This window comes from Alternaria dauci, chromosome 2 (assembly GCF_042100115.1).
Source record: "Alternaria dauci strain A2016 chromosome 2, whole genome shotgun sequence".
Classification (NCBI taxonomy): Eukaryota; Fungi; Ascomycota; class Dothideomycetes; order Pleosporales; family Pleosporaceae; genus Alternaria; species Alternaria dauci.
This window is the reverse complement of record NC_091273.1, coordinates 1,417,426-1,437,371: the sequence shown is the minus strand read 5'-3', so window position 1 is coordinate 1,437,371 and position 19,946 is coordinate 1,417,426. Positions and strand designations below refer to the sequence as shown.

The following is a 19,946-nucleotide window of genomic DNA, read 5'->3' as shown; positions in this document are numbered from 1 at the left end:
GATGCCGGGGGAATGTGAGCGGAAATAGGAAAGGCGTTACTTACAATATCAAAGGCTGTGCGTGTATTTGAGATGGTCGGTGGAGTAGGGTTTCCAACGGGTTCTTAGGTCTGGCGTTGTGATGATAAAGCGCGGATTACTGTACACTTGCCGCGCAGAGGGGCTGCCATGATAGATGACGTGCTTGCCCGACCGCCCGATTTGCCCCACCAGGGCCTGCCTTCTTCCTTAGGCAACGCAACGGCGACATGCCCCCTGTGTGCTGCTTCCAACACCGGATGCAGCTGACAAAGACAACGGGACAAACTTCGCTGTCATATACACCGTGACCATGTAGCATTCTACTCTGTGTTGCGTGAGACATTGCAGAGTTACTCTTGTCCCTTGCATGTAGCTTCGCATCACCACGTGGAGCAGCCCAAACACGTGCGCACTACGTCATGGAACCATGAGAGGCTTGTTCGAGGTCCAATTTGAGAATGTACAAAGCTGATACAGCTGATTTAACTAATCTCTCTTCATAAAGAGTGATGAACGCAGCGTCTTCTCGACGCCGTGCCCGTGGTATCTGATCTACCCTAAAAACAAAAAACCTCATACAATGTGGCAGTCCCTATGACCCAAACCGGGCCTCAAGCCCGTCTATATACTACACATATTTCCTTACACGCCCAAAAGAACACAACCCGAAAAGAGGGTATCACAGAAGCAGCCCCTGGCAACTTGTGGTATCACGCAGAAAAAACTAACTTTGAAACAAATGCCAACGCCACGCTATGCAGTTGGGGGGATAATCCGAATCCAGTTGAGTAGTCCGAGGGAGCACATCCATCCGAACGGTCGATTGGTCCAGGAACTCATGCAGCTAAGCCAAAACGAAAAGCAAAACAGCTAAGGAAATTCAAAGGAGTGGCTGTAGTTGGGGGAGAGACATGTAAGGAAATGTAAACGAGTGACAGGATACAAAGGAAAGCTAAATGAACGGCGTGGCTGGCATGCATGCATGTTCCTGGAGGAAATCAATCGTTAGGAACAGGTGTTTTACTCCTGCTCAGACATCCTGGGCGACCGGCCGTGTACTGGTGTACTAGATCGCTTCTGAATATCCAGGAGTTTTGCGGAACCAGCGCTGAGGTGACGAACGTGACCATGGCCTTTACCGAGATCGACGCTCTTAGCGCGCTGTACTAGCACCGGTTCCTCCGATGTGGGCGATGTTGGAGAATCCGGGTCCGGTGACTCTTGTCCAATATCGGCAACCTTGGATGATGCATCCTCAGTATCGTCTAGAAACATGCTGAGGAGGCCTTCAGTAGACTTGACGCGGGGTCGGCGGTGGATAATGGTAGGCTGGCGACCGACGCTGCTTTGTACAAATCCTCCTTCTTGGGCAGGCGGTACGTCTTCGGAGGGAGACACAACCTCCTCATCGGACTCAGCCGCAGCATCTAGCGTCATAAGCGTGCTGCTAGCCTTGCGTCCCCGATCGTCGCTTGCATGAGGGGATCGACCTCTGTGGTCTGGCAGCGGGGTCAATCTTCTGAAGTATTCATCATCGGCCATGCCCAACTCCTCATACGACGCATTGAAATCGTCATTTCGTAGTGGGGCTGAGGACGTCAGACTGGAGCGCATCTGCGATCTGTTTGACGATCGCTTGGGTGGTCGACCAGAGAGCCAAGATCCCTCAGAGTCGACTGAGGCGAGCGATTGTGACATGACGTTGACGGGCGCACCTGGACTGACAGGAGAATCAGATCGGTCGCCAGGAAGCGACCCAACGTGGAGATCTGAAAGATGCTGGCTCCTTCGGCGGGCAGCAATGACGCTCGTTGAGGGGACTTCTGGTGACTGGACGCGTGAATCCGGGGGTGATAGAGGAAATTCTGGTAGATCCTCTCTGAATTTGGACATTGTCCGTCGGGGCACGCTGGAAGGCCTCCGAATCTGGATAGGTTGGGTGGGAGGTGCGGTTCCAACCAAGTGGGCTGGGATGGGCTGGCGAGACATGGACTCTCGCGAAGTGTTGGAAAAGGAGATTTCGGATGGCGTGGGTCGTGCTTGCTCTTGCGAGTTGCGCTTCCCCCGTCGGAACAGTGATGCAAAGACACCCATACGTCTGCCTTCTGAACTACGCCGGCGTGTGGAAGAGCCCGGCTTTGACGTGGCAAAGGTATCGGTGGTGTCAATGGGGTGCAGCGAGCCGCTTCGAGTTGGATCGTGCCCATGCTCGATAGAGTCTACAGGCATGTCGTTTGCGAGCTTCTCCGAGATGAGTTCTGGTAGGATTGAGGCGTTGGATGGGCCGCGAGTGTGTACGTGTGCGGAGGCGCTGCCTCGTGAATAACGAATCTCCCGAGCATCGGATACCACAGGCTCCTCGGTGGGGCTATCCAGCGGTGTCGGCAGTTGGTTGTTCTCGTTGGTACGGGGTGTGGCGGGCATGTCGAGCCGCTGCGGCTGCGGCTGCGGCTGCGGTGGTGTAGATGGGCGGACGTCTTCCATGGGAACAGGCGCCTCTCGCTCGATACCGAGACCAACCGTGCCTGTGCCCTCCTTGCGGGGGGTGGCGGGCGTGCCTCTTGCCTCCATGGCATCCTGCTTCTCTGCACGGCGTTCGAGTCTTCTCCGCAGCCGCTCCTGGTCAGCCTTGGCCTTCTTCTCTCTCCGTCTCTTGTCTCGCTCAAGGATATCGCGTAGGGCGCCGGCATCGAGTTCGTCGGCGAGGTCGTCGATGCGGCTTGTCCTCCTGCTCGCCTTTTCGTCTGCGCTGCTGCTGATGGGCCGGCGTGTGGATTTTTCGCTGTACGTGTTGGGTGACATGCGGTCACCGGCGTAGTGGTTGGAGCCGACGGAGACGCGGATGGTGGGCCGGGGAGAGAACATGTCGAGTGCACTCACGCGGAAGGCACGGTTCTCCGAGTTGCCAGACATGGACGAGTGGATGGAGTTTTCGAGGGGCAGTGATACGTTGGACATGGGACGCTCGAAGCGGTGGTTCAGGGCGCCCTTGACCTTCTTGCTGTCGCGGCGGAGCATGCCTCCAGAGCTGGCAGCGGGACGTTTCTGCGGCATGGGGAATGACATGGCGCGGATCTCCTCCTCGCGGACGTGATCATGTTCTTTTCGCCTCTTGCTCGACTTGCGGCGGACCAGGGCAGAGTCAGTGTGCGGATCCCTGCGCATCGACTGGGGTCGCTGGAGCTTGCCACGGTCCTTTGCAGAGGGCGGCAGGCTGTGGTGGGAGGGGGACGAGTGGAAGTTGTAGGGGATGCCGGCGTGTTCCTGCGTTATTGGGCGCAGGTGCGGGCTGTGAGCCAGGCGTTGCTGGTTGGGCAGGGCGGTGATGTCTTCGGCGCTCGACGAGGGCCACTCCCTCGCAAACGCGGGCGCGGGAAGCGTCTTTTCAACGTCGCGCACCGAGGCCGTCGTGGAGCGCGAACTACCCCTTCTGCGGCGCTGGCGCTGGCTCTGGCTGGGCCCTCGTCGCGGTCCATTGCCCGTCTGAATCGTGTTGGTTTGCTCTGCGACAGGCCGCTTCCTGTCTGTAACCTCAGTGGGTCCGTCTTTGAGCTTAGCGGCCTTTCTGCGTCTTCGCCCAAACAGCCACATGGAGCGGCGAGCGTGCGGGCGCCAGGGCAGCGGCGACTGCACAAAGCAAAGGCACTTGTAGGCGTTGAGTCGCGGCCGTCGCGTTGGGGCGGCGCGGGCGTGACGTGTGTGTTTGCGTGCGCGTGTGCGTGTGTGTGCGTGATGGCGATAATGCGGACTATCTGGATTCGGGAGTGTCGCTGCACGGTCCGTTGGGCTGCATATTGGTGGGCGGGCTGGATGGGGCGACGGGTAGCACTTGGCGCGAACGTTGGAGCGGCGGGTGTGGGTGTGAATGCGACTCCAGGGCACTGCCTGACTGGTGCGGATGGGGGGAGAGCAATGGGAATGCAAGTTGGGAAACGAGCGAGGACGACGCCAGTTGTGAATGCTCTGCGTGTGATGTAAGGGACGATCCGCCTCGTACTCCTAACAGGCTTGCACAGTGCAGGCGTGTGCCCTTCAGGGCTTGGTTTGGTGGGCTCGACTCTTGCTGATGTCGATCCCCACCACGAGGCACACCAAAATAGCTTTCTTTTGTTTCGGGCATTTGCAGGGCCCTGGCCGCCGCGCCGACTGCAAACTGCTTTTGCCAGGCCAGCTTCACCTTGCTTCTGCCCTGGTGCGGCACGCGGTACCACGCCGTCGTCGCTGTGACTTGCACCGCCCAACACCGAACCACGACAAACTCTGCCACAACCAAAACTCTGTCCACCCGGCCGGTCGATCTCGACATGGCGGCGCCGATGGACTCGGCTCACAAGGCCCTGTCGTTAAAACCTGCCTAGCGCTGCTTCGACACGAACGCCAAACGCCACCCACACCCACGAGCTGGCCATCGCTCATCAAGCCAGCTGCCAATCACGCGCCCCAGTCTGGCCAGCACATGGCCAGGTCAATCTCTCGACCAACTTTCTCACCTGGTCGCATGGCTACGAGCCACTTCAGTGACCATGGCCTGCGAGAAAAAGGAAAGCACATCCCGTCACGCCCGGCGACGCTGCAGCGACAACACACCTCGCGACGGTACCGTGCATGCCACCGTGCTGCGGGAAGTATCGAATATTCAAAATTCGGCGGGACATGGAGAGCCACGTCGGTCTTGCAGCCCAACGGCGCAATTGTCTAGCCAGCATTTCGAATCCTCCTGCATCTGTGCCGGTCAGGAGAGCGTCGACAACAACCTTGTGCACTCCTCCACTCAGGTACCCGTGTCTCCAACATGCACCTTTCCTATTCGTTCCGCGGCCATTCCTTATCACTGCGGACTGTACCGTTGTCGGGCGGGAAAAACGGCTAGTCACATGCTTTGACTTCTCGTCTGAAAACTAACGGTCCTTCCAAGCCTCTCAGCCCGTGAAACCACCTAGGCGTGGCAAGCTCGTGTTTCAAGCGCACGAAGCTGTGTTTTATCCTGTCTTACCTTGGCTGTACCTTGGCATAGCCTGTTGCAGTCCCTACACTTGGTTCCGTTCCCTGCGTCGCTGGCATTTCGCAGCACCCGTCGACGTCGGGGACATATCTGCAGGGAGCGACAGACGTCATGGCTACGTCTGCCATGCAGGTCTCCCTTGTCTGGGGAAACGTATAGTGTGCCGTAGTCTAAACCCATACGCTTGCACGCGTCCAGATCTAGCACTATTGAGAGATCAGCGCCTAACCACAAGGCTAAACTTACCTACTTGACGTTCTCACAGTTCAATCGAGTGGTTCGAGCACGAAACGCACTATTAGACTCCAAAGGTAGGGCGCGTGTCATCATTTCGTAGTCCATGGCCCACGATGGGAACATTTGGATCCTATCTCTGATGTCAGATCTCACCAGATGCAGGAAACACATCAGTTAGGTTCCCGGTACCGAGATATGGTATCGCCCCACCTGTGGACTTTGACCCTGATGGAATATAGCCAATAGAGCTCGACCTTCCGCGATCCCTAGCGGTACAGACATGCGTATCACCGTCAGCCCCTTGGACGCATCGTAGCAGCTACGACAGTAATACAATACTTGTTTGCATGGACGCTGCGGAAGCCGCGGAAGCCGCGTATCTTGCGGGAGATGGCCTCTACGCACAAACAACGACGGACATTTAGCTACCCCGCCAACTATGCGAAACGAACACACCAACACAGTAGTAACAAGCCCGAAACCATACCAGTACATCATCCGAAGAAACCTCTTGTAGTGGCTAGTGTGTGTACCATAGATTGAGCAGGCAACTTACATTTCGCCACATTTGCGTCCTGGAGGCCCTCTTTCTTAGTTATTTTGACTGAAACTTTGGTACTTGCTCTCCTGGTGAGACGCTCCCCTCTCATGCACCCAGAATTAGCAAAGTCTTCTATTCGGCTCTGGATACAACGATTCTGAATACAGCTGTCTGGTTCTGGTGTTGACACTCGTGCTTATGCTGTAGGCGGAGAGAACAACACACAATATACTATGACTGCCTGTGTCCATTGCTCTCATGTACGTGAGACTGTGCACATAAGAAGGCCTGGTATATCATCCCACATCTCCAGCGAGACTGCGAGGTCAAAGTCTAAATCTGACATGGACAACCTTGGAATCTCTAGTCGTTTATACAAACTTTACAAAATATTGCTACGTTAGATGGCCAGTCATTGCCACATTATCTCTTGATTACTACCGTTGCCATCTCCGCTGACTGAAGTAATGAAAACTATGTAAGGCATGTCAGGTCTGTTCCAAGCACGAATAAACTAAACTAAAACTAAACAAGACCAGAGAGTCATGGTCTGCTGACGTGCGGTCGTATCTACTGTGCGGACATCGTTCCCGTCATCATACGAGTTAAGCTTGATAATCAACGTTTCCTGTTGGTTATGCCTCCGGAGGCAGAAAGTTAGATGTTTTGCATCAGACGAGCCATAGGACCGCAGGCGCATATAGCGGTTACGCGTATTGCTTATCTTGTACAAACTGAGGGAGAATGTCTGAGCTGGCGGTGGAGTTATGGATCGATGCGCTGTTACGCGATACTGTATCCGGAAGGGCGGCACCCGAGGTCGCTCCTTCCGTGCCAACAAACTGTTGGACCCTGTAAACAAACACTGCCCACCGCCTGAACAATACCACCCTACGATAGCGAACAGCTCGACCAAGACACTCACATCCGACCGAGGTCGCGCAATAACCCAATATGTCTTACAACGGGCGCATGAGCATGGCGCGAACGACGCAGCACAACCAACGTGCGCCGCCCGCCAACGAGCACGACGCATTTATGACTCTGGTATGCGCGCAGACTTCCTCTGACCCTGCGCAATACTGACGGATACAGCCCGACCATGAGATTGCAGGCTGCATCTCGGACATTGGAATTCAATTTTCCGTCTCGGATCTACAGAAGCCCAATCCCCAGATCATCCAGAAGGTCTTCGAATGGCTCGCCGAGCTGCTCATGAACACAACACGCGAAGTCGTTGCGCCAGCAATGCGCGCTGCTGCCGAAGACATGTGTGGTGGCGATGCGGAGAGGCTCTATACAAGCGACACGAGGGATCTCATGGCCTTTTTTGTCATTCTGAGGAAACTTCTTCGCGAAGTGAGTGCCTCTGATTCCGGGCCTGTCGGCCAGTACTAACGAGCTCAGTGCGGCATCCACGACTTCACCTTCAACGACCTCTACAAACCTACCCACGGCCGCCTGGTCAAGATTTTCTCTTACATGATCAATTTCATCCGCTTCCGAGAGTCACAGACCGAGATCATAGACGAGCACTTCAACAAAGCCGAGCGCACAAAACTAAGAATCGAACAACTATACGATGACAAGCAAGCAAAGGAAATGCAACTGGCCGAGCTTGAGCGCAACCGTGCCGCCACGCAAAGGCTCATGCAAGAGAAGGAAAAACGCAACAACGAGCTCAAGAGCAGGCTGCTGGAGCTGAAGAGGGGTCAAGAGGCGGTTGCAGAGAAGCTCGAGCGTGCGAAAGCTGAGCAAGATAGGCTGAAGAAGCTCTTGCAGCAGAGGGTCGAGAACAAGGAGAACGTGCAGCGCGAGGTTATCAAATTGAAGCCTTACACACAACAGAGCCCGACAGCGTTGGAAGAGTCACTGCGAGACCTGAGCGACCGGCTCACTGGAGACAAGACCCAGATCGACATGCTAGACCGCCGTGCTCGCGCCCTTCAAACGTCTACCGATTCCTTCGCTGTGGTCGCGACAGACGTTACTTCGTGCACACGGCTACTCACAGACGTACAAGCCGACTTATCACGCGAGGAGGAGGAGTTGGCAAAGGCGTCAAGACACCGAGACGCATTGGCAGATCGAAGCAACAACGTCCGGGATGTCGAGCGACAAGAGCGCCTCCTACAGAAGCAGCTAGGCAATATCAACGCGCGAACCAGCAAACTCAAGACCAAGGGCGACGAGGAGGCGGAGCGTGCGCGTAAGCGCATGGAGGAGCTGCGAGAGACACATGCCAAGCTGACCGAGGAGCGAGGGGAGAAGGGGCGTGAAATGGAGAGACGGCGGGTGCGTATCGAGCAGACGGAGAAGAAGATGGCCGAACTCAAGGACAACATCGAGAACGAGGTGCACGCTGCCCATGACGAGTACCTCAAGATGGAGAGTCACATTAAGCTCTACATTACGGAGATGGAGCAGAGCATTTAGGGCCGTTGTTGTGACGTACAAGCAGCTTACGTTGGCGTTTGGAATCTTTTTTGATGATACCAGGTTGCAGGGGTTGCGATACCATGTAGTTCTGATTTAATTATTGTTCTGGCTTGCTACTTTACAGTGTGATGGATATCCGGACCCTCCGTTCTAACCTGCAGTCTTCCAAACAGATCTTCATGGAAGCTACTGAGGTGCATGACCTAAGAACAGCGCACTTCCTGGGTCGATCACGGGTCGCCAGTGCTAGTACACGTAATGCAGGCGCAGAATTGGTATAGATCAGGGTCTTGACCATGTCCAATGCACCATGTCGAGCGGGAGAGCCTGCATATAGCCATGGAGACGAACAGCTCGTCTCATAGCCGCGCAGGATGGAAACTATAGAGTAGCACGTTGACCTTTGGGGTTGTACTAAGGGCTCAGAACGGTACTCGAAGGTCCAACCTTACAGCTTAAGACACATAGCCCTTGATCTTGCGCGACTGTTGGAGTGTTTCTACCTGGGTAGGTACGTACGTACCCTGAGGTTGTACCAGGGGACTGGAAACCAGGGACGATCCGTACCGTGCTACATGGACCATCAACAGAGTTTCGGTCATGACTACCACGCTGGTGCAGGGCTCATGATACATACGACTTCTTTGACTCAAAGCGGGGTTGTGTGACACCTACTAGCGAAAGGCTGTATGTACGCTGACAGTAGAGGATGAAAATATTTTCTCGACAGACTCACGAGTAGCGACCCACCGTTGTCGTTTCTTTTTGCATTTGTGACTGCACATGTTGGAAGACGCCAAGTGTTGAGTGTGTCTTTGTGTCGCGTGCAGCAAGTCCGCGGCCAATATCACCACCGGGCCTGGGTAACGAGGCGGTGAGGTGGATCGCCAATGGCATGGTCTGCATCCAGAATTCCGTTGCTCGACCCAGGATAGGCATCCAGTCTGGAGCCTCGGCCGCACTTTCTCCAGGTTTGTGGAGAGGAAACAGATTGAGAGCGGAAAAACGAAGTCTACTCCGCCTTGTGTGCATCCAAGCAGAGTCATCTCGTTGGCTGCCGCCGGACGGAAACCCCACATGCGAGCAAAGGTGGCTAGCGCAGAGCTACAGACCCGATCCCGGCCCAGTGCTTTCATCATCGCTCTTCGCAGCAGATTTTTGTCCTTCTTGACTCACCTTGGAATTGATTGCCCGGCATTCAAATACCGCCCTGCATCCGCCAACCCTCCTACCTCTTCATTCCCCTCCACACCAATTGCCCAACATGTGTCCTCAGCCCGAAGAAACACCTGCTACCAACGGCCATAGCAATGGCACCAACGGCGCCAACGGCTCCAAGGAAGGCTTCACAGGCGTTCAGACCAGACAGAACCCTCACCCTTCGCACAAGAGCCCATATGCGCCTGTTGGCGACTTCTTGTCAAACGTTGGCCGATTCAAGATTATCGGTACGTCATAACGCCTATCTTCAGCGTTATCGGATGCGCACTCGCGCCGACTGAAGTTTTACTCTTGGGCACCAAGAAAAAAAAAGCAGCGCTAACTTACTTGTGCAGAGAGCACACTGAGAGAGGGCGAGCAATTCGCCAACGCCTACTTCGATCTCGAGGCCAAGATCAAGATTGCGAAAGCTCTTGACAACTTTGGTGTTGACTGTATGGCTATCCTCCGCGGCACTTGGCGCGAAGCTTTCAGAAGCTGACCACAAATCTAGACATCGAAGTCACCAGCCCTGCTGCCTCTGAGCAGTCAAGAAGGGACTGTGAAGCTCTTTGCAAGCTCGGAGTACGTAATTTTTTTTCTCCTTGTCATGATTTGGCGGTGAGGACGCAATCTGACAAAGTGCCAGTTGAAAGCCAAGATCCTTACTCACGTACGATGCCACATGGACGATGCCCGAATTGCTGTCGAGACTGGTGTTGATGGTCTCGATGTTGTCATCGGAACCTCGGCGTACCTCCGCGAGCACAGCCACGGCAAGGACATGACATACATCAAGAACACGGCGCTCGAGGTCATCGAGTTCGTCAAGAGCAAGGGCAAGGAGATCCGATTCAGCTCTGAGGACTCGTTCCGCTCAGATCTCGTCGACCTTCTGTCAATTTACAGCGCTGTCGACAAGGTTGGCGTCGACCGTGTTGGTATCGCCGATACCGTTGGCTGCGCATCTCCTCGTCAGGTCTACGACCTTGTACGAACTCTCCGCGGTGTCGTTTCCTGCGACATTGAGACACATTTCCACAACGACTCTGGCTGCGCCATTGCGAACGCTTTCTGCGCGCTAGAGGCTGGTGCCACTCACATTGATACCTCCGTGCTTGGCATTGGTGAGCGTAATGGTATCACTCCTCTTGGAGGTCTCATGGCCCGCATGATTGTTGCGGACCGTGAATATGTCACCAGCAAGTACAACATCAAGGCCCTCAAGGAGGTTGAGGATTTGGTTGCCGATCTTGTCGAGGTTAACATCCCCTTCAACGTAAGTGCCCGTTCTACAACTGTACAGCAGTAGAGACTCCAGCAGATCACGCACTAACGTATGCAGAACTACATCACCGGATTCTGTGCTTTCACCCACAAGGCTGGTATCCACGCCAAGGCCATTCTCAACAACCCTTCGACATACGAGATTATCAACCCCCAAGATTTCGGCATGTCCCGATACGTACACTTTGCCAGCAGGCTCACTGGATGGAACGCAATCAAGAGCCGTGCCGAGCAGCTTGGCTTGAAGATGACGGATGCGCAGTATAAAGAGTGCACTTCCAAGATCAAGGCCATTGCAGACATCCGCAAGATTGCGCTTGACGACACCGACTCGATCATCCGCACCTACCACAACAACCTGCACGCCACGGAGGAGGTGCCCCTTCTCCCTGGTATGACTGAGGAAGAGAAGAAGAAGTTCGCCCAGGCTGAGGCCGAGCTGAACGGCGTGTCAGAGAAGCGGGAGCTTGACGCCACCGCCGATGCACAGGCCGAAGTGCCAGTCGCCAAGAAGAACAAGACTGCCACCGTGGCTTAAGCGCAAGACGCTTTGTATATACTGGGCTTTTGGAGTTGGTTGTTTTCCTTACTATTATCAGGGATTGTCATTTCGAGCATATCTGCATGTCTTCCGGTTACGGAAAAGTTTCTGAGTTATTGATACCTGGATCGAAAAAGCCCATAGGCTTCGGCAAAGAGTACGACATGATGAGCAACGGTCAAAACTAGACAATAAGACAAAAGCGCTTGCAAACCAATAAAAAAAGCTTTTCTCATAGTGATCTGACGCGTGGCGAACTGCTACAGGCAGACTGGCGAACTGCTAATCGACCCAAACCGGCGCGGAGGCGGAACCCTGCATGAGAGACAGGGGCGGTGGGCGCGTGCTCGCTTTCTTCAATACCCCGACTGCCCCTCCTAATTCTCGGGGCATATCTTCTACGCCTCAACTCTCTTTGCCTACACGCGTGCCAACTCGCAATCATGAGCACCATTGAGACTGTCACGCAGCATCCTGAGATTACGGCGGAGAATGTCCTGCGCCTCTTCCCCGAAGTAAACACCAGCATCATCGGAGGATCGCACAACTCGGCCACGAGCGACAATGCACTCCAGGGCTACGACGAGGAGCAGATACGCCTCATGGACGAGGTGTGCATCGTGCTGGACAACAACGACATCCCCATTGGCAGCGCGACCAAGAAACTCTGTAAGTGGCTACAGCGCGACCCGCCGCCACCTGGCCTGGTACTGACATGTCGTAGGCCATTTGATGGAGAACATCGATCGAGGCCTCCTTCACCGCGCATTCTCCGTCTTCCTCTTCGACTCCCAGAACCGACTCCTCCTTCAGCAGCGCGCGACCGAGAAGATTACGTTCCCAGACATGTGGACAAACACCTGCTGTTCGCACCCACTAGGCATACCAGGAGAGACTGGCGTTGGCCTGCAGGAATCGATTCAGGGTGTGCGTCGCGCAGCAGTGCGCAAGCTGGACCACGAACTGGGCATCAAGGCCGAACAGGTGCCCATAGACGACTTCAAGTTCCTTACCCGGATACACTACAAGTCGCCTAGTGACGGCACGTGGGGCGAACATGAGAGTAAGCTGTGCTACTGGCTCTAGAAAACGTGGACGAATACTTACGAATCATTAGTTGACTACATCCTATTCATCAAGGCCGATGTGGACCTCAATGTCAACCCTAACGAGGCCCGCGATTCCAGATGGGTGTCCCAGGAGGACCTCAAGACCATGTTCCAGGACAAGTCGCTCAAGTTTACGCCGTGGTTCAAGCTCATCTGCGAGAGCATGCTTTTCGAATGGTGGGACCACCTCGATTCGGGCTTGGAGAAGTACATGGGAGAGACGGAAATTCGCCGCATGTAAGACGCGTGAAGAAGCGTTACCCAACGACATGACAGGGCACCGTAATATGTGCGCCAATCCTTCCCGATGCTATTCGAGCGTACCGGCGTCCAGATCCTTGGCCCAGACTGCCCCCCATTCCCGAAAGTGAGGCGGTACGTGCATGCAGGCCCGGCTTTCTTAGATACCACAACTGCCATTTAATCCAGTCATTGACCATTTGATCATTCCCCACGCCCACTAGTCGGCGTGGCTTTATCGTGCGTGCATCAAGGTCCGCTTCTCTCCTATCATTGTGTTTTAATATCATTGCATGACAGGTGATGTATGCTAGCCCCGCCTACGGCATATCTCCAGCTGATAGATTAGTAGGACCCGAGCCAGACGCGGACAATCATGTAGCGGAAGTGTTCCAGGTGCTTGCTTTATCGTTAGCTGCCAGAGAGCGTAGGCCTAATGCTGGTGTTACTTTTGCGCTTACCTGCTTTGAGGAGGTACAGCCGAGGTATGCAATGCAACCCTTCCTCTTCACTCCACAGTTTCTCGCCAGGCATCCGATGTCGACCCGGTACTCTCTGTCTTGAATCTCGGTCGCCAAGGGCAGTTCGCAAGCAAGCCGCAAGTTGTAACGCCAAACGATTAGCAAGCAAGCCACAGGGCAACGTCTACGTTGAGCCGCTTCGGCCCGACACCAAGTTGAAGGTCACAGGACGAATGAGGACGACACTCGCATGCGTAACGTACCAAGTGGTTGGTCCGAAGATAGCTCCCGCGCTGAGCTACATGCGTGAAGCATGACCTCTACCTCCACCTGGCGGCGCTTGGTGCGCCGATCAGACAGGGTGGATGGAGGTATATCAAACTCCTGGCTTCCCATCTCTGACTTGCACCACAAAGACACACAAGCCTTACATCTGGCACAGGGTGCCGACCGTCAGCTTACACTCACCTCACGTCATTAGCTACTGCACCCCCACGCCATACGCAACCGGCTGCAGCCGACCTCCGTTCGCGACCCTTCATAAGACGCCCGCTGCAGCTGCTCGACATCAGCCAAGCATCGTACTGCAGTGCCGTCACTGGTCTTGTGACAAAGCTGCTAGCGAGTCAAAAAGCAAAGCTCAAACTCTAAGCAACCATACATCTACGGCCACCAGTCCACACACACACACACATAAAGGTTGGCACATCGTTGACCCGAGACGCACACTATCGACGCAAGACTACCTCATCGGACTGACACACTGCGTCTGTCGAGCCTGAACTCAAGAGGGAGCTCATCTAGCCTCTTACATTGATGTCGGTAGATCTACGTCAAGCCTTCACTTCACTACGCTACCCTTCTCGAGTCGATACCGTCTCGAGATCGCAGCTCTCTAGAGTCCATACAGGAGATCTTAATCGTCCGGCTAAAACGTAAAGACCCAGCAAAGCTCAGAAAAGGTATACTACATGGCAGGCAATCGACGGTCACGGCTCCTGCTCAGCCCACGACGACCCATTGCCACAACCAGACTGATGACAATTTAGTAGCGTTGTTTGAACTTCAGGTCCTCAGCTAGATATACCGCAGTTCAAGTGACTAACCTCTCACCCTCGCCGAATCCTACTCAGAGCCCTGCGGGGAACACCTCACGCTGGCGAATTCCACGACTGTCCCTATAACCAAACGAAGCGGCAGATCCCATTTAAATACTAGTAGAAGCTTGCGGTCGAAACTGCAATCATGGCGAAAACGTTCTCTGCCGTTACGCCGGTCGGCTGTAACTACACAGTGGACACCAAGTCAGCAACCTTGAAGTCTGCTAACATTAGGGTCAATGAGGTACCTGCCAGCTTCCGAATCCTGAAGCAGAAAACAAAGGGTGCTGGCGCTACTGTTCTGCCTCCGCTCACCGACGGCGTCCGCGTCGTTACGGCTGCGGAGTACAAGCAGGCTGCTGAGTGTCTGGCGGAAGCATTTGGCCAGGACGAAGTTGCCAGGTACTTTATTGACGTGCCTGACCGTGAGCACTGGACTGAGGAGCAGAAATGGGCCTTGCATGTCGAGATACTTGAGTACATAACGTATGCTCACATCCTCAAGGGACTAGTGACTACGGTAGGCGACTTTGAAGCAGTCGCACTGTGGTAAGTTGTCGAAGCTGTGACGTTGGCATGGGTCTTTGAACTCACGCACGTAGGATGCCGCCCGGTCAGAACATGGACGACTACCTGACAATATTCCGCTCTGGCATGTGGCGCCTCAACTACCGCCTCTCCTCTGAAGGCAAGCGCCGTTTCTTCGACGAGTTCCTGCCCCTCCTCCACGACACGATGCATACTGCGCTCGGCGAGCGAGAGCATGACGCCTGGTATCTTGTTTACCTAGGCACCAAGCCCAGCGGCCGTGGTAAAGGTCATGCTCGCAAGCTTATTGAGCATGTAACGAAGCTTGCAGACCGCGAGGGGAAGCCGTGCTACCTGGAGTCGAGCAATGAGGCCAACCCTCCGATCTACAGGAAGTTTGGCTTCGAGGAGACGAGAAGGATCAACCTGCAGAGGGGTGGAAGGAATATACCGTTGGACATTATGGTTAGAGAGCCGGTTGGAATGGAGAAGAAGGGTGAGTTGTAAAGGGATGGTAGGACGCTGAAAGGGATAGCACCATTTCAACATGCGTGTGTCTCCAAGGAATACGAGTTGCGTGTGATGGGCGATTGCAATGTCCTTCAACAGGATCATTATTGGGATAGGCGCTTGTCCATGTTTGTTAGCTACATTCGTTCAATTTTAGCCAGGTAGAGTATCGCCTAACGCCGAAGTCGGCCAATGTAATTATTGCAACTTGATGTCCATGGCTATTGCGTGAACAGGTAGGGACGATTGGGGGGTGGATGGATGGATATTCTGACGACTGTTGAGCTTCAGGTTGTGAATGACGACCGGGCACGCGATAAGCAAACACGTTTCACCTGCCATGGGAGAAGCTCCCCAAAAAGACCGTGAAGAGACAATGTGCTGACATGAGGCCACGCACGGCGGATGATCGCAATACAGCGATAAGCCAAGCAGGCATCCATGGGCTCGCGACGGGTCGCGATTATGGAATATTGAAGATGCGAAGATTGGTTACACGAGAGATTGGCGGTGGAGCTTGATCATGGCTGGGTGGGCAGTGCAACGTCGACGACAAATTGCGGTGATGATGAAACGCGGCATTGTTGCCCAGTTGCCAAACATGCTACGCCCTTCATCTCCCTCCTGATCCGTTTGTGCCGATTGTATACCTGTATCCCCTTTCGCCCACCCTGTTGGAGGCCTGCGTGACTGCCCGTCTGCGCGCGTGTTTTCTGTGATATTCCTCTCCTCTAGCTAGGCCCCATCAGTCTCTCCCGGGCGGCGTAATCGATAAACAAGTGGTGTCTCCCCACTCGCGAATCCGCTTCTCAGTCCACTCGGCCGCATCCGCAGCGCTACCTAACGCACCCCGCAAGCCTCGCCCATTGCGCGCCGTCGAGGGCCTGCGAAAGGTCATCGTGCAGCCTGCCAGCACATCTGCGCAGAAGAAAGGTTTTTTTTGCTGGCGCCTGCCACTCGACCGACTCCACGTAACACGACACGACACAACACGACGCGCCTTCTTGCCTGCCCTCTTGCCCTCTCACTCTCCCTGTCTCTCTCTCTCTCTCCGCACTCCTTGCTGCCTCTTCCGCAGTCACCATGGTCACCCAACGCAGGTATTCGGTCACGGGCCAGACGCCCCCGGACGACGCTGAAGCCATGAAGGCGCGCTCTCCGAAACTCCAGCCTCTGGATACGAGTGTGCAAACACCGCCGTGTGGCTACTGTGACGGCGCGCCGGAGCTGAGTACGAGCGGCGGCGAGGATAGCGCCGCCAGCCAGCGGAGAGGAAGAAACATGTCCCAGAAGGGCACCATTGTACGCATGTCGAGCAAGCGATCCGCTACCCAGCTGCCGTCGCCCAGCTCCCCGACGCACCCGCTGCCGCCCAAGATTCCAAGATACAGACTCAACGTGGACATAGACATTGGCTCCGACACGGACACCGACTCGGACGACGCGGACCTGCTGGGTGATGGGAGCGAGCACGGCGACTACCACGGCTTCGAGAGCCAGGCTACTTCGTTCCCCTCAACGCCCGAGCACTCGCAACAGTACGGCCTGTCGACTCTGCCCGATGCCTCGCGTTTGGAGGGCCTGCAGCTGTATGCAGAGGAAAGACCAGACGACGATGAGCACATGGACGACTACGCGCTTTCCCCTTCCCATTCCAGAAACCACAGCCTCGACCGCATCCAGCTCGATGGGTCCGATGACGTGCAGAGGGACTGGGCCGCACACATTGCCTTGCACCAAGACCAGACAGAAGTTATTCACTTGGCAAATGTCCAGACCACATCAATTCATGATATCAATACACCCTCTACTGACAACATGACGCCCGCCCCGCCCACCTTCGTTACACTGCCGCCAGAGATCCGCCATCAGATCTACCGCAATTGCGATAATCTCGTCATCGATAAACCCCTCGTATACTGCATCTCCACCTTTGACGGCCAGATGCAGCACCCACTCGCTTCGGTATCACGCCTCGTCCGCTCCGAAGCACTCGCCATCTTCTACAGCTACAACCTCTGGGTCATCAAAGTCGAATTCAAGATGATGTACGAAGCCTTCCGAGACTGGATCATCCGGCTTGGGGACGGTGCAGGACTGCTACGACTGGTCAGCTTCTCGGTGCGCGGCTCGCTGTTCAAGCCCAAGAGGAGTCATGCACAGAGTGTGTTGATTCATGGACACCTCGTGCAGCTTGCTCCGGGTGTCATTGGGCCGGCGACGACACGGGAGGAACTATATTGCCCGCCAGACGGTGACGCTAGTTTCAAGATTGATCTCAGTGAAAAGTTTGCTGGTGGCAGGGTGCAGCTGGTGCGGAATGATGGCACAAAAGAGGCGGGTGAGCAGGCTAGAGCTCACCTGGGCAAGATGGTCGAGGTTCTCTGGGCGAAGAGAAAAGCTGGAACACTGAATGGCCAGGACTGGATTGACATGGTGGATGGCTTCATCACCTTCATTGGGGGTTGGTGATGACTCCAGGGGCAAGCCTTCTTAATGTGCATACGGTGCTTGGATATATCGTTCTTGTGTAATCGCGTCTAGCATGATTTTTACGACGTTCTGCATGGTTTACGGCGTTGTCAGGGATGGGAAAAGATTTTGACACGGGGATATCATCTATCGCATTTTTCGGCTACCCACCCAAGAGTAATGATGGGGATGGAAGAGGAGGTAATACTCTCAATGTTGTACGCAGTTTTTGTTTGTCAAATTTATACCCATTTATCTTGACTTTTCTTCTTCTTGTACGCAGGGAAAGGATGAACATACACGACCGCCTACATAGTATAGCCACGGTTGATTAGATAGGCCAAGACTGCTCCTACCCACCCGGAATACGGGTGTGCTTATTAGCAGACAACAGGCTTGGGCATCTTGGACATGAGCTGAGGATCCGGGGTCCCGGACTTCTCCTATTCCGGCTGGCACGTGCGTTTTGATGATACAGAAAATCCTCGCGATCCTCATAAAATGCAGTACAGCGGAAACAAAAAGACAATCACCCCCTTTTACAAAAGGTTTTGTTTTCGAGTTGGACCAATTACTTCCTCACCTCATACGTTCCTTAGCAGAGGCAGCGACAAGGCAAAATGCGCATCCTCCTTGCCCTCGGCGCCATCCTCGGCGTCCTGACAACACTCATGTACAGCCTGGACTCGCACCTGGACAAGTTCTACATCTTTACTCCTTCTCAACTCCACAGTCTGAGCCAAGAAGCCCTATCCCTGCACGGAAACGACACGGCCTCTGTCGTGTCGCACATTGTATCTTCCCTCTCTGCCGCCCACGGTCCGCACATCAATCTAGACGAAGAATGGATCTTTAACAACGCGGGCGGTGCCATGGGCGCCATGTACATTATCCACGCGTCTGTTACCGAGTATCTGATTGTGTTTGGGACGGCGATTGGGACAGAGGGCCATACGGGTCGGCATACGGCGGATGACTACTTTCACATCCTAAAGGGCGAGCAGCTGGCGTATCGGCCTGGAAAGGGCGTTTATGAGGCTGAGGTGTACCCTCAGGGAAGCGTGCATCATCTGAAGAGGGGCGATGTTAAGCAGTACAAGATGGATAGTGGGTGCTTTGCGTTGGAGTATGCGAGGGGGTGGATTCCGCCTATGCTTGGGTTTGGGTATGCTGATAGTAAGTTTCCGACTCTTTTGTTCTTATCTTGTACTGTCATCTTCGAGAGATGAAGACGGAGCTTGGAGAGTTCATGGCTAACAGAGTGGTAGCATTTTCGAGCACGTTGGACTTCCCAACACTCTGGAGGACCACCGTGGTCACTGGACGGGAAATGATTAGAAACTTGATGATGGGCAAGTTGTAAGAAGAAGTGGATGCGATGAACAGAAAGAGAAGGCCCGTGTCTAGAACTGAACGCTCTCACACCGTGAGATTGAATCCGGGGAATGCATCGCTCGCACTGGTTCTTACGCCATACTAAAAGTACGAGCTGGTTCTAGAGCATATCGCAATAGGCAAAGACGTATACTATCCGCGGACAAGAGCTGTATGACATCTGTCAAGCATGCTTTCCCTGCATTAGGCTGGACCACGATATACTTTCCTCTGTCGGTATTCTCCACCAAGCTATACGTCATACAATCAACGCCATATCGGAACTGCGGCATTGACATGATGGACCAAATTTTCTACAAGCAAGTTTCGTGATCAGATAGGTGGACGTAGCTCAATTTCGCAGCATCAGACGCGCATCATACTTGTGCGGTAGCAAGAGGTGCATTTTAGTGGCAGGCAAATACGGATCAAGCACCGCCCAGCACGGGAAGTTTTGGCCGTGTCTTCGCTAGCGACGCCTCTCTGAACATGATGTGTTGTACATGTGCCGTGATGATGTAAGCTGATATTTACAAAGGCCGCGACATCCGTCTGGCCTGCTGCAAGCATGTACACGGCGTATGTACTCGGGTTCTTCAGCTCAAGTTTGAAGTCGTGTTCGAGACCTGGTGCTATTCTAGGCGCAGCAAAGCTAGATGAAGGCAGAAGGTGCTAATCATGCCAAACTTTGAGGCTAGCAAAACGTGTAATCAAGAAGGTTTTCCCCCTTTGCATCATCAGATGGTAGGCCGGCGTGGATGCGGCTACGGCTGTTGCAAAGGTTACGAAGGGGGCTGGGATGGAGAGCTGGAAGAGGCTGGGCAATAAATCAAGCTCCCAGTAGTGTGCATGCCGTCTTGTCAACGGGCCAATGTGGAAGCAGC

General features: G+C 54.4%; 7 protein-coding genes across 7 annotated transcripts; 6 read left to right on the top strand and 1 right to left on the bottom strand.

Moving 5' to 3' along the window:
- Positions 1 to 488: 488 nt before the first annotated feature.
- Positions 489 to 4,027, bottom strand: ACET3X_002533 (uncharacterized protein). The gene has a single exon (XM_069449286.1). The coding sequence runs from the start codon at positions 3,610 to 3,612 to the stop codon at positions 1,042 to 1,044; it is 2,571 nt and encodes an 856-aa protein (XP_069309080.1). The 5' UTR covers positions 3,613 to 4,027; the 3' UTR covers positions 489 to 1,041.
- A 2,650-nt stretch (positions 4,028 to 6,677) lies between these two features.
- Positions 6,678 to 8,339, top strand: ACET3X_002532 (uncharacterized protein). The gene is made up of 3 exons (XM_069449285.1): positions 6,678 to 6,848; positions 6,897 to 7,160; positions 7,209 to 8,339. The coding sequence occupies exons 1-3, from the start codon at positions 6,756 to 6,758 to the stop codon at positions 8,235 to 8,237; spliced, it is 1,386 nt and encodes a 461-aa protein (XP_069309079.1). The 5' UTR covers positions 6,678 to 6,755; the 3' UTR covers positions 8,238 to 8,339.
- Positions 8,340 to 9,387: 1,048 nt separating this feature from the next.
- ACET3X_002531 (uncharacterized protein) lies at positions 9,388 to 11,480 on the top strand. The gene is made up of 5 exons (XM_069449284.1): positions 9,388 to 9,688; positions 9,797 to 9,895; positions 9,955 to 10,025; positions 10,090 to 10,719; positions 10,786 to 11,480. Exons 1-5 carry the CDS (start codon positions 9,505 to 9,507, stop codon positions 11,263 to 11,265), a joined length of 1,464 nt encoding a protein of 487 aa, XP_069309078.1. The 5' UTR covers positions 9,388 to 9,504; the 3' UTR covers positions 11,266 to 11,480.
- A 161-nt stretch (positions 11,481 to 11,641) lies between these two features.
- Positions 11,642 to 12,809, top strand: ACET3X_002530 (uncharacterized protein). Its single transcript, XM_069449283.1, has 3 exons — positions 11,642 to 11,937; positions 11,993 to 12,331; positions 12,386 to 12,809. The coding sequence occupies exons 1-3, from the start codon at positions 11,712 to 11,714 to the stop codon at positions 12,616 to 12,618; spliced, it is 798 nt and encodes a 265-aa protein (XP_069309077.1). The 5' UTR covers positions 11,642 to 11,711; the 3' UTR covers positions 12,619 to 12,809.
- A 1,514-nt stretch (positions 12,810 to 14,323) lies between these two features.
- ACET3X_002529 (uncharacterized protein) lies at positions 14,324 to 15,213 on the top strand (the record flags this gene model as incomplete). Its single annotated transcript, XM_069449282.1, has 2 exons — positions 14,324 to 14,727; positions 14,781 to 15,213. The coding sequence occupies 2 exons, from the start codon at positions 14,324 to 14,326 to the stop codon at positions 15,211 to 15,213; spliced, it is 837 nt and encodes a 278-aa protein (XP_069309076.1).
- Positions 15,214 to 15,832: 619 nt separating this feature from the next.
- ACET3X_002528 (uncharacterized protein) lies at positions 15,833 to 17,928 on the top strand. Its single transcript, XM_069449281.1, has one exon. It carries the CDS (start codon positions 16,300 to 16,302, stop codon positions 17,686 to 17,688), a length of 1,389 nt encoding a protein of 462 aa, XP_069309075.1. The 5' UTR covers positions 15,833 to 16,299; the 3' UTR covers positions 17,689 to 17,928.
- A 380-nt stretch (positions 17,929 to 18,308) lies between these two features.
- Positions 18,309 to 19,051, top strand: ACET3X_002527 (uncharacterized protein; the record flags this gene model as incomplete). Its single annotated transcript, XM_069449280.1, has 2 exons — positions 18,309 to 18,864; positions 18,957 to 19,051. The coding sequence occupies 2 exons, from the start codon at positions 18,309 to 18,311 to the stop codon at positions 19,049 to 19,051; spliced, it is 651 nt and encodes a 216-aa protein (XP_069309074.1).
- Between the last annotated feature and the right edge of the window lie 895 nt (positions 19,052 to 19,946).

What these genes read in the sequence shown, in the direction of transcription:
- ACET3X_002531 (XM_069449284.1), top strand. Translation starts at nt 9,505, where the DNA reads ATGTGTCCTCAGCCCGAAGAAACACCTGCTACCAACGGCCATAGCAAT. An exon ending in TGGCCGATTCAAGATTATCG is followed by an intron (nt 9,689 to 9,796) that starts GTACGTCATAAC and finishes TTACTTGTGCAG; the next exon opens with AGAGCACACTGAGAGAGGGC. An exon ending in TGACAACTTTGGTGTTGACT is followed by an intron (nt 9,896 to 9,954) that starts GTATGGCTATCC and finishes CCACAAATCTAG; the next exon opens with ACATCGAAGTCACCAGCCCT.
- ACET3X_002528 (XM_069449281.1), top strand. Translation starts at nt 16,300, where the DNA reads ATGGTCACCCAACGCAGGTATTCGGTCACGGGCCAGACGCCCCCGGAC.
- ACET3X_002530 (XM_069449283.1), top strand. Translation starts at nt 11,712, where the DNA reads ATGAGCACCATTGAGACTGTCACGCAGCATCCTGAGATTACGGCGGAG. An exon ending in CAGCGCGACCAAGAAACTCT is followed by an intron (nt 11,938 to 11,992) that starts GTAAGTGGCTAC and finishes GACATGTCGTAG; the next exon opens with GCCATTTGATGGAGAACATC. An exon ending in CACGTGGGGCGAACATGAGA is followed by an intron (nt 12,332 to 12,385) that starts GTAAGCTGTGCT and finishes ACGAATCATTAG; the next exon opens with TTGACTACATCCTATTCATC.
- ACET3X_002532 (XM_069449285.1), top strand. Translation starts at nt 6,756, where the DNA reads ATGTCTTACAACGGGCGCATGAGCATGGCGCGAACGACGCAGCACAAC. An exon ending in ACGACGCATTTATGACTCTG is followed by an intron (nt 6,849 to 6,896) that starts GTATGCGCGCAG and finishes TGACGGATACAG; the next exon opens with CCCGACCATGAGATTGCAGG. An exon ending in TGAGGAAACTTCTTCGCGAA is followed by an intron (nt 7,161 to 7,208) that starts GTGAGTGCCTCT and finishes TAACGAGCTCAG; the next exon opens with TGCGGCATCCACGACTTCAC.
- ACET3X_002533 (XM_069449286.1), bottom strand. Translation starts at nt 3,612, where the DNA reads ATGTGGCTGTTTGGGCGAAGACGCAGAAAGGCCGCTAAGCTCAAAGAC.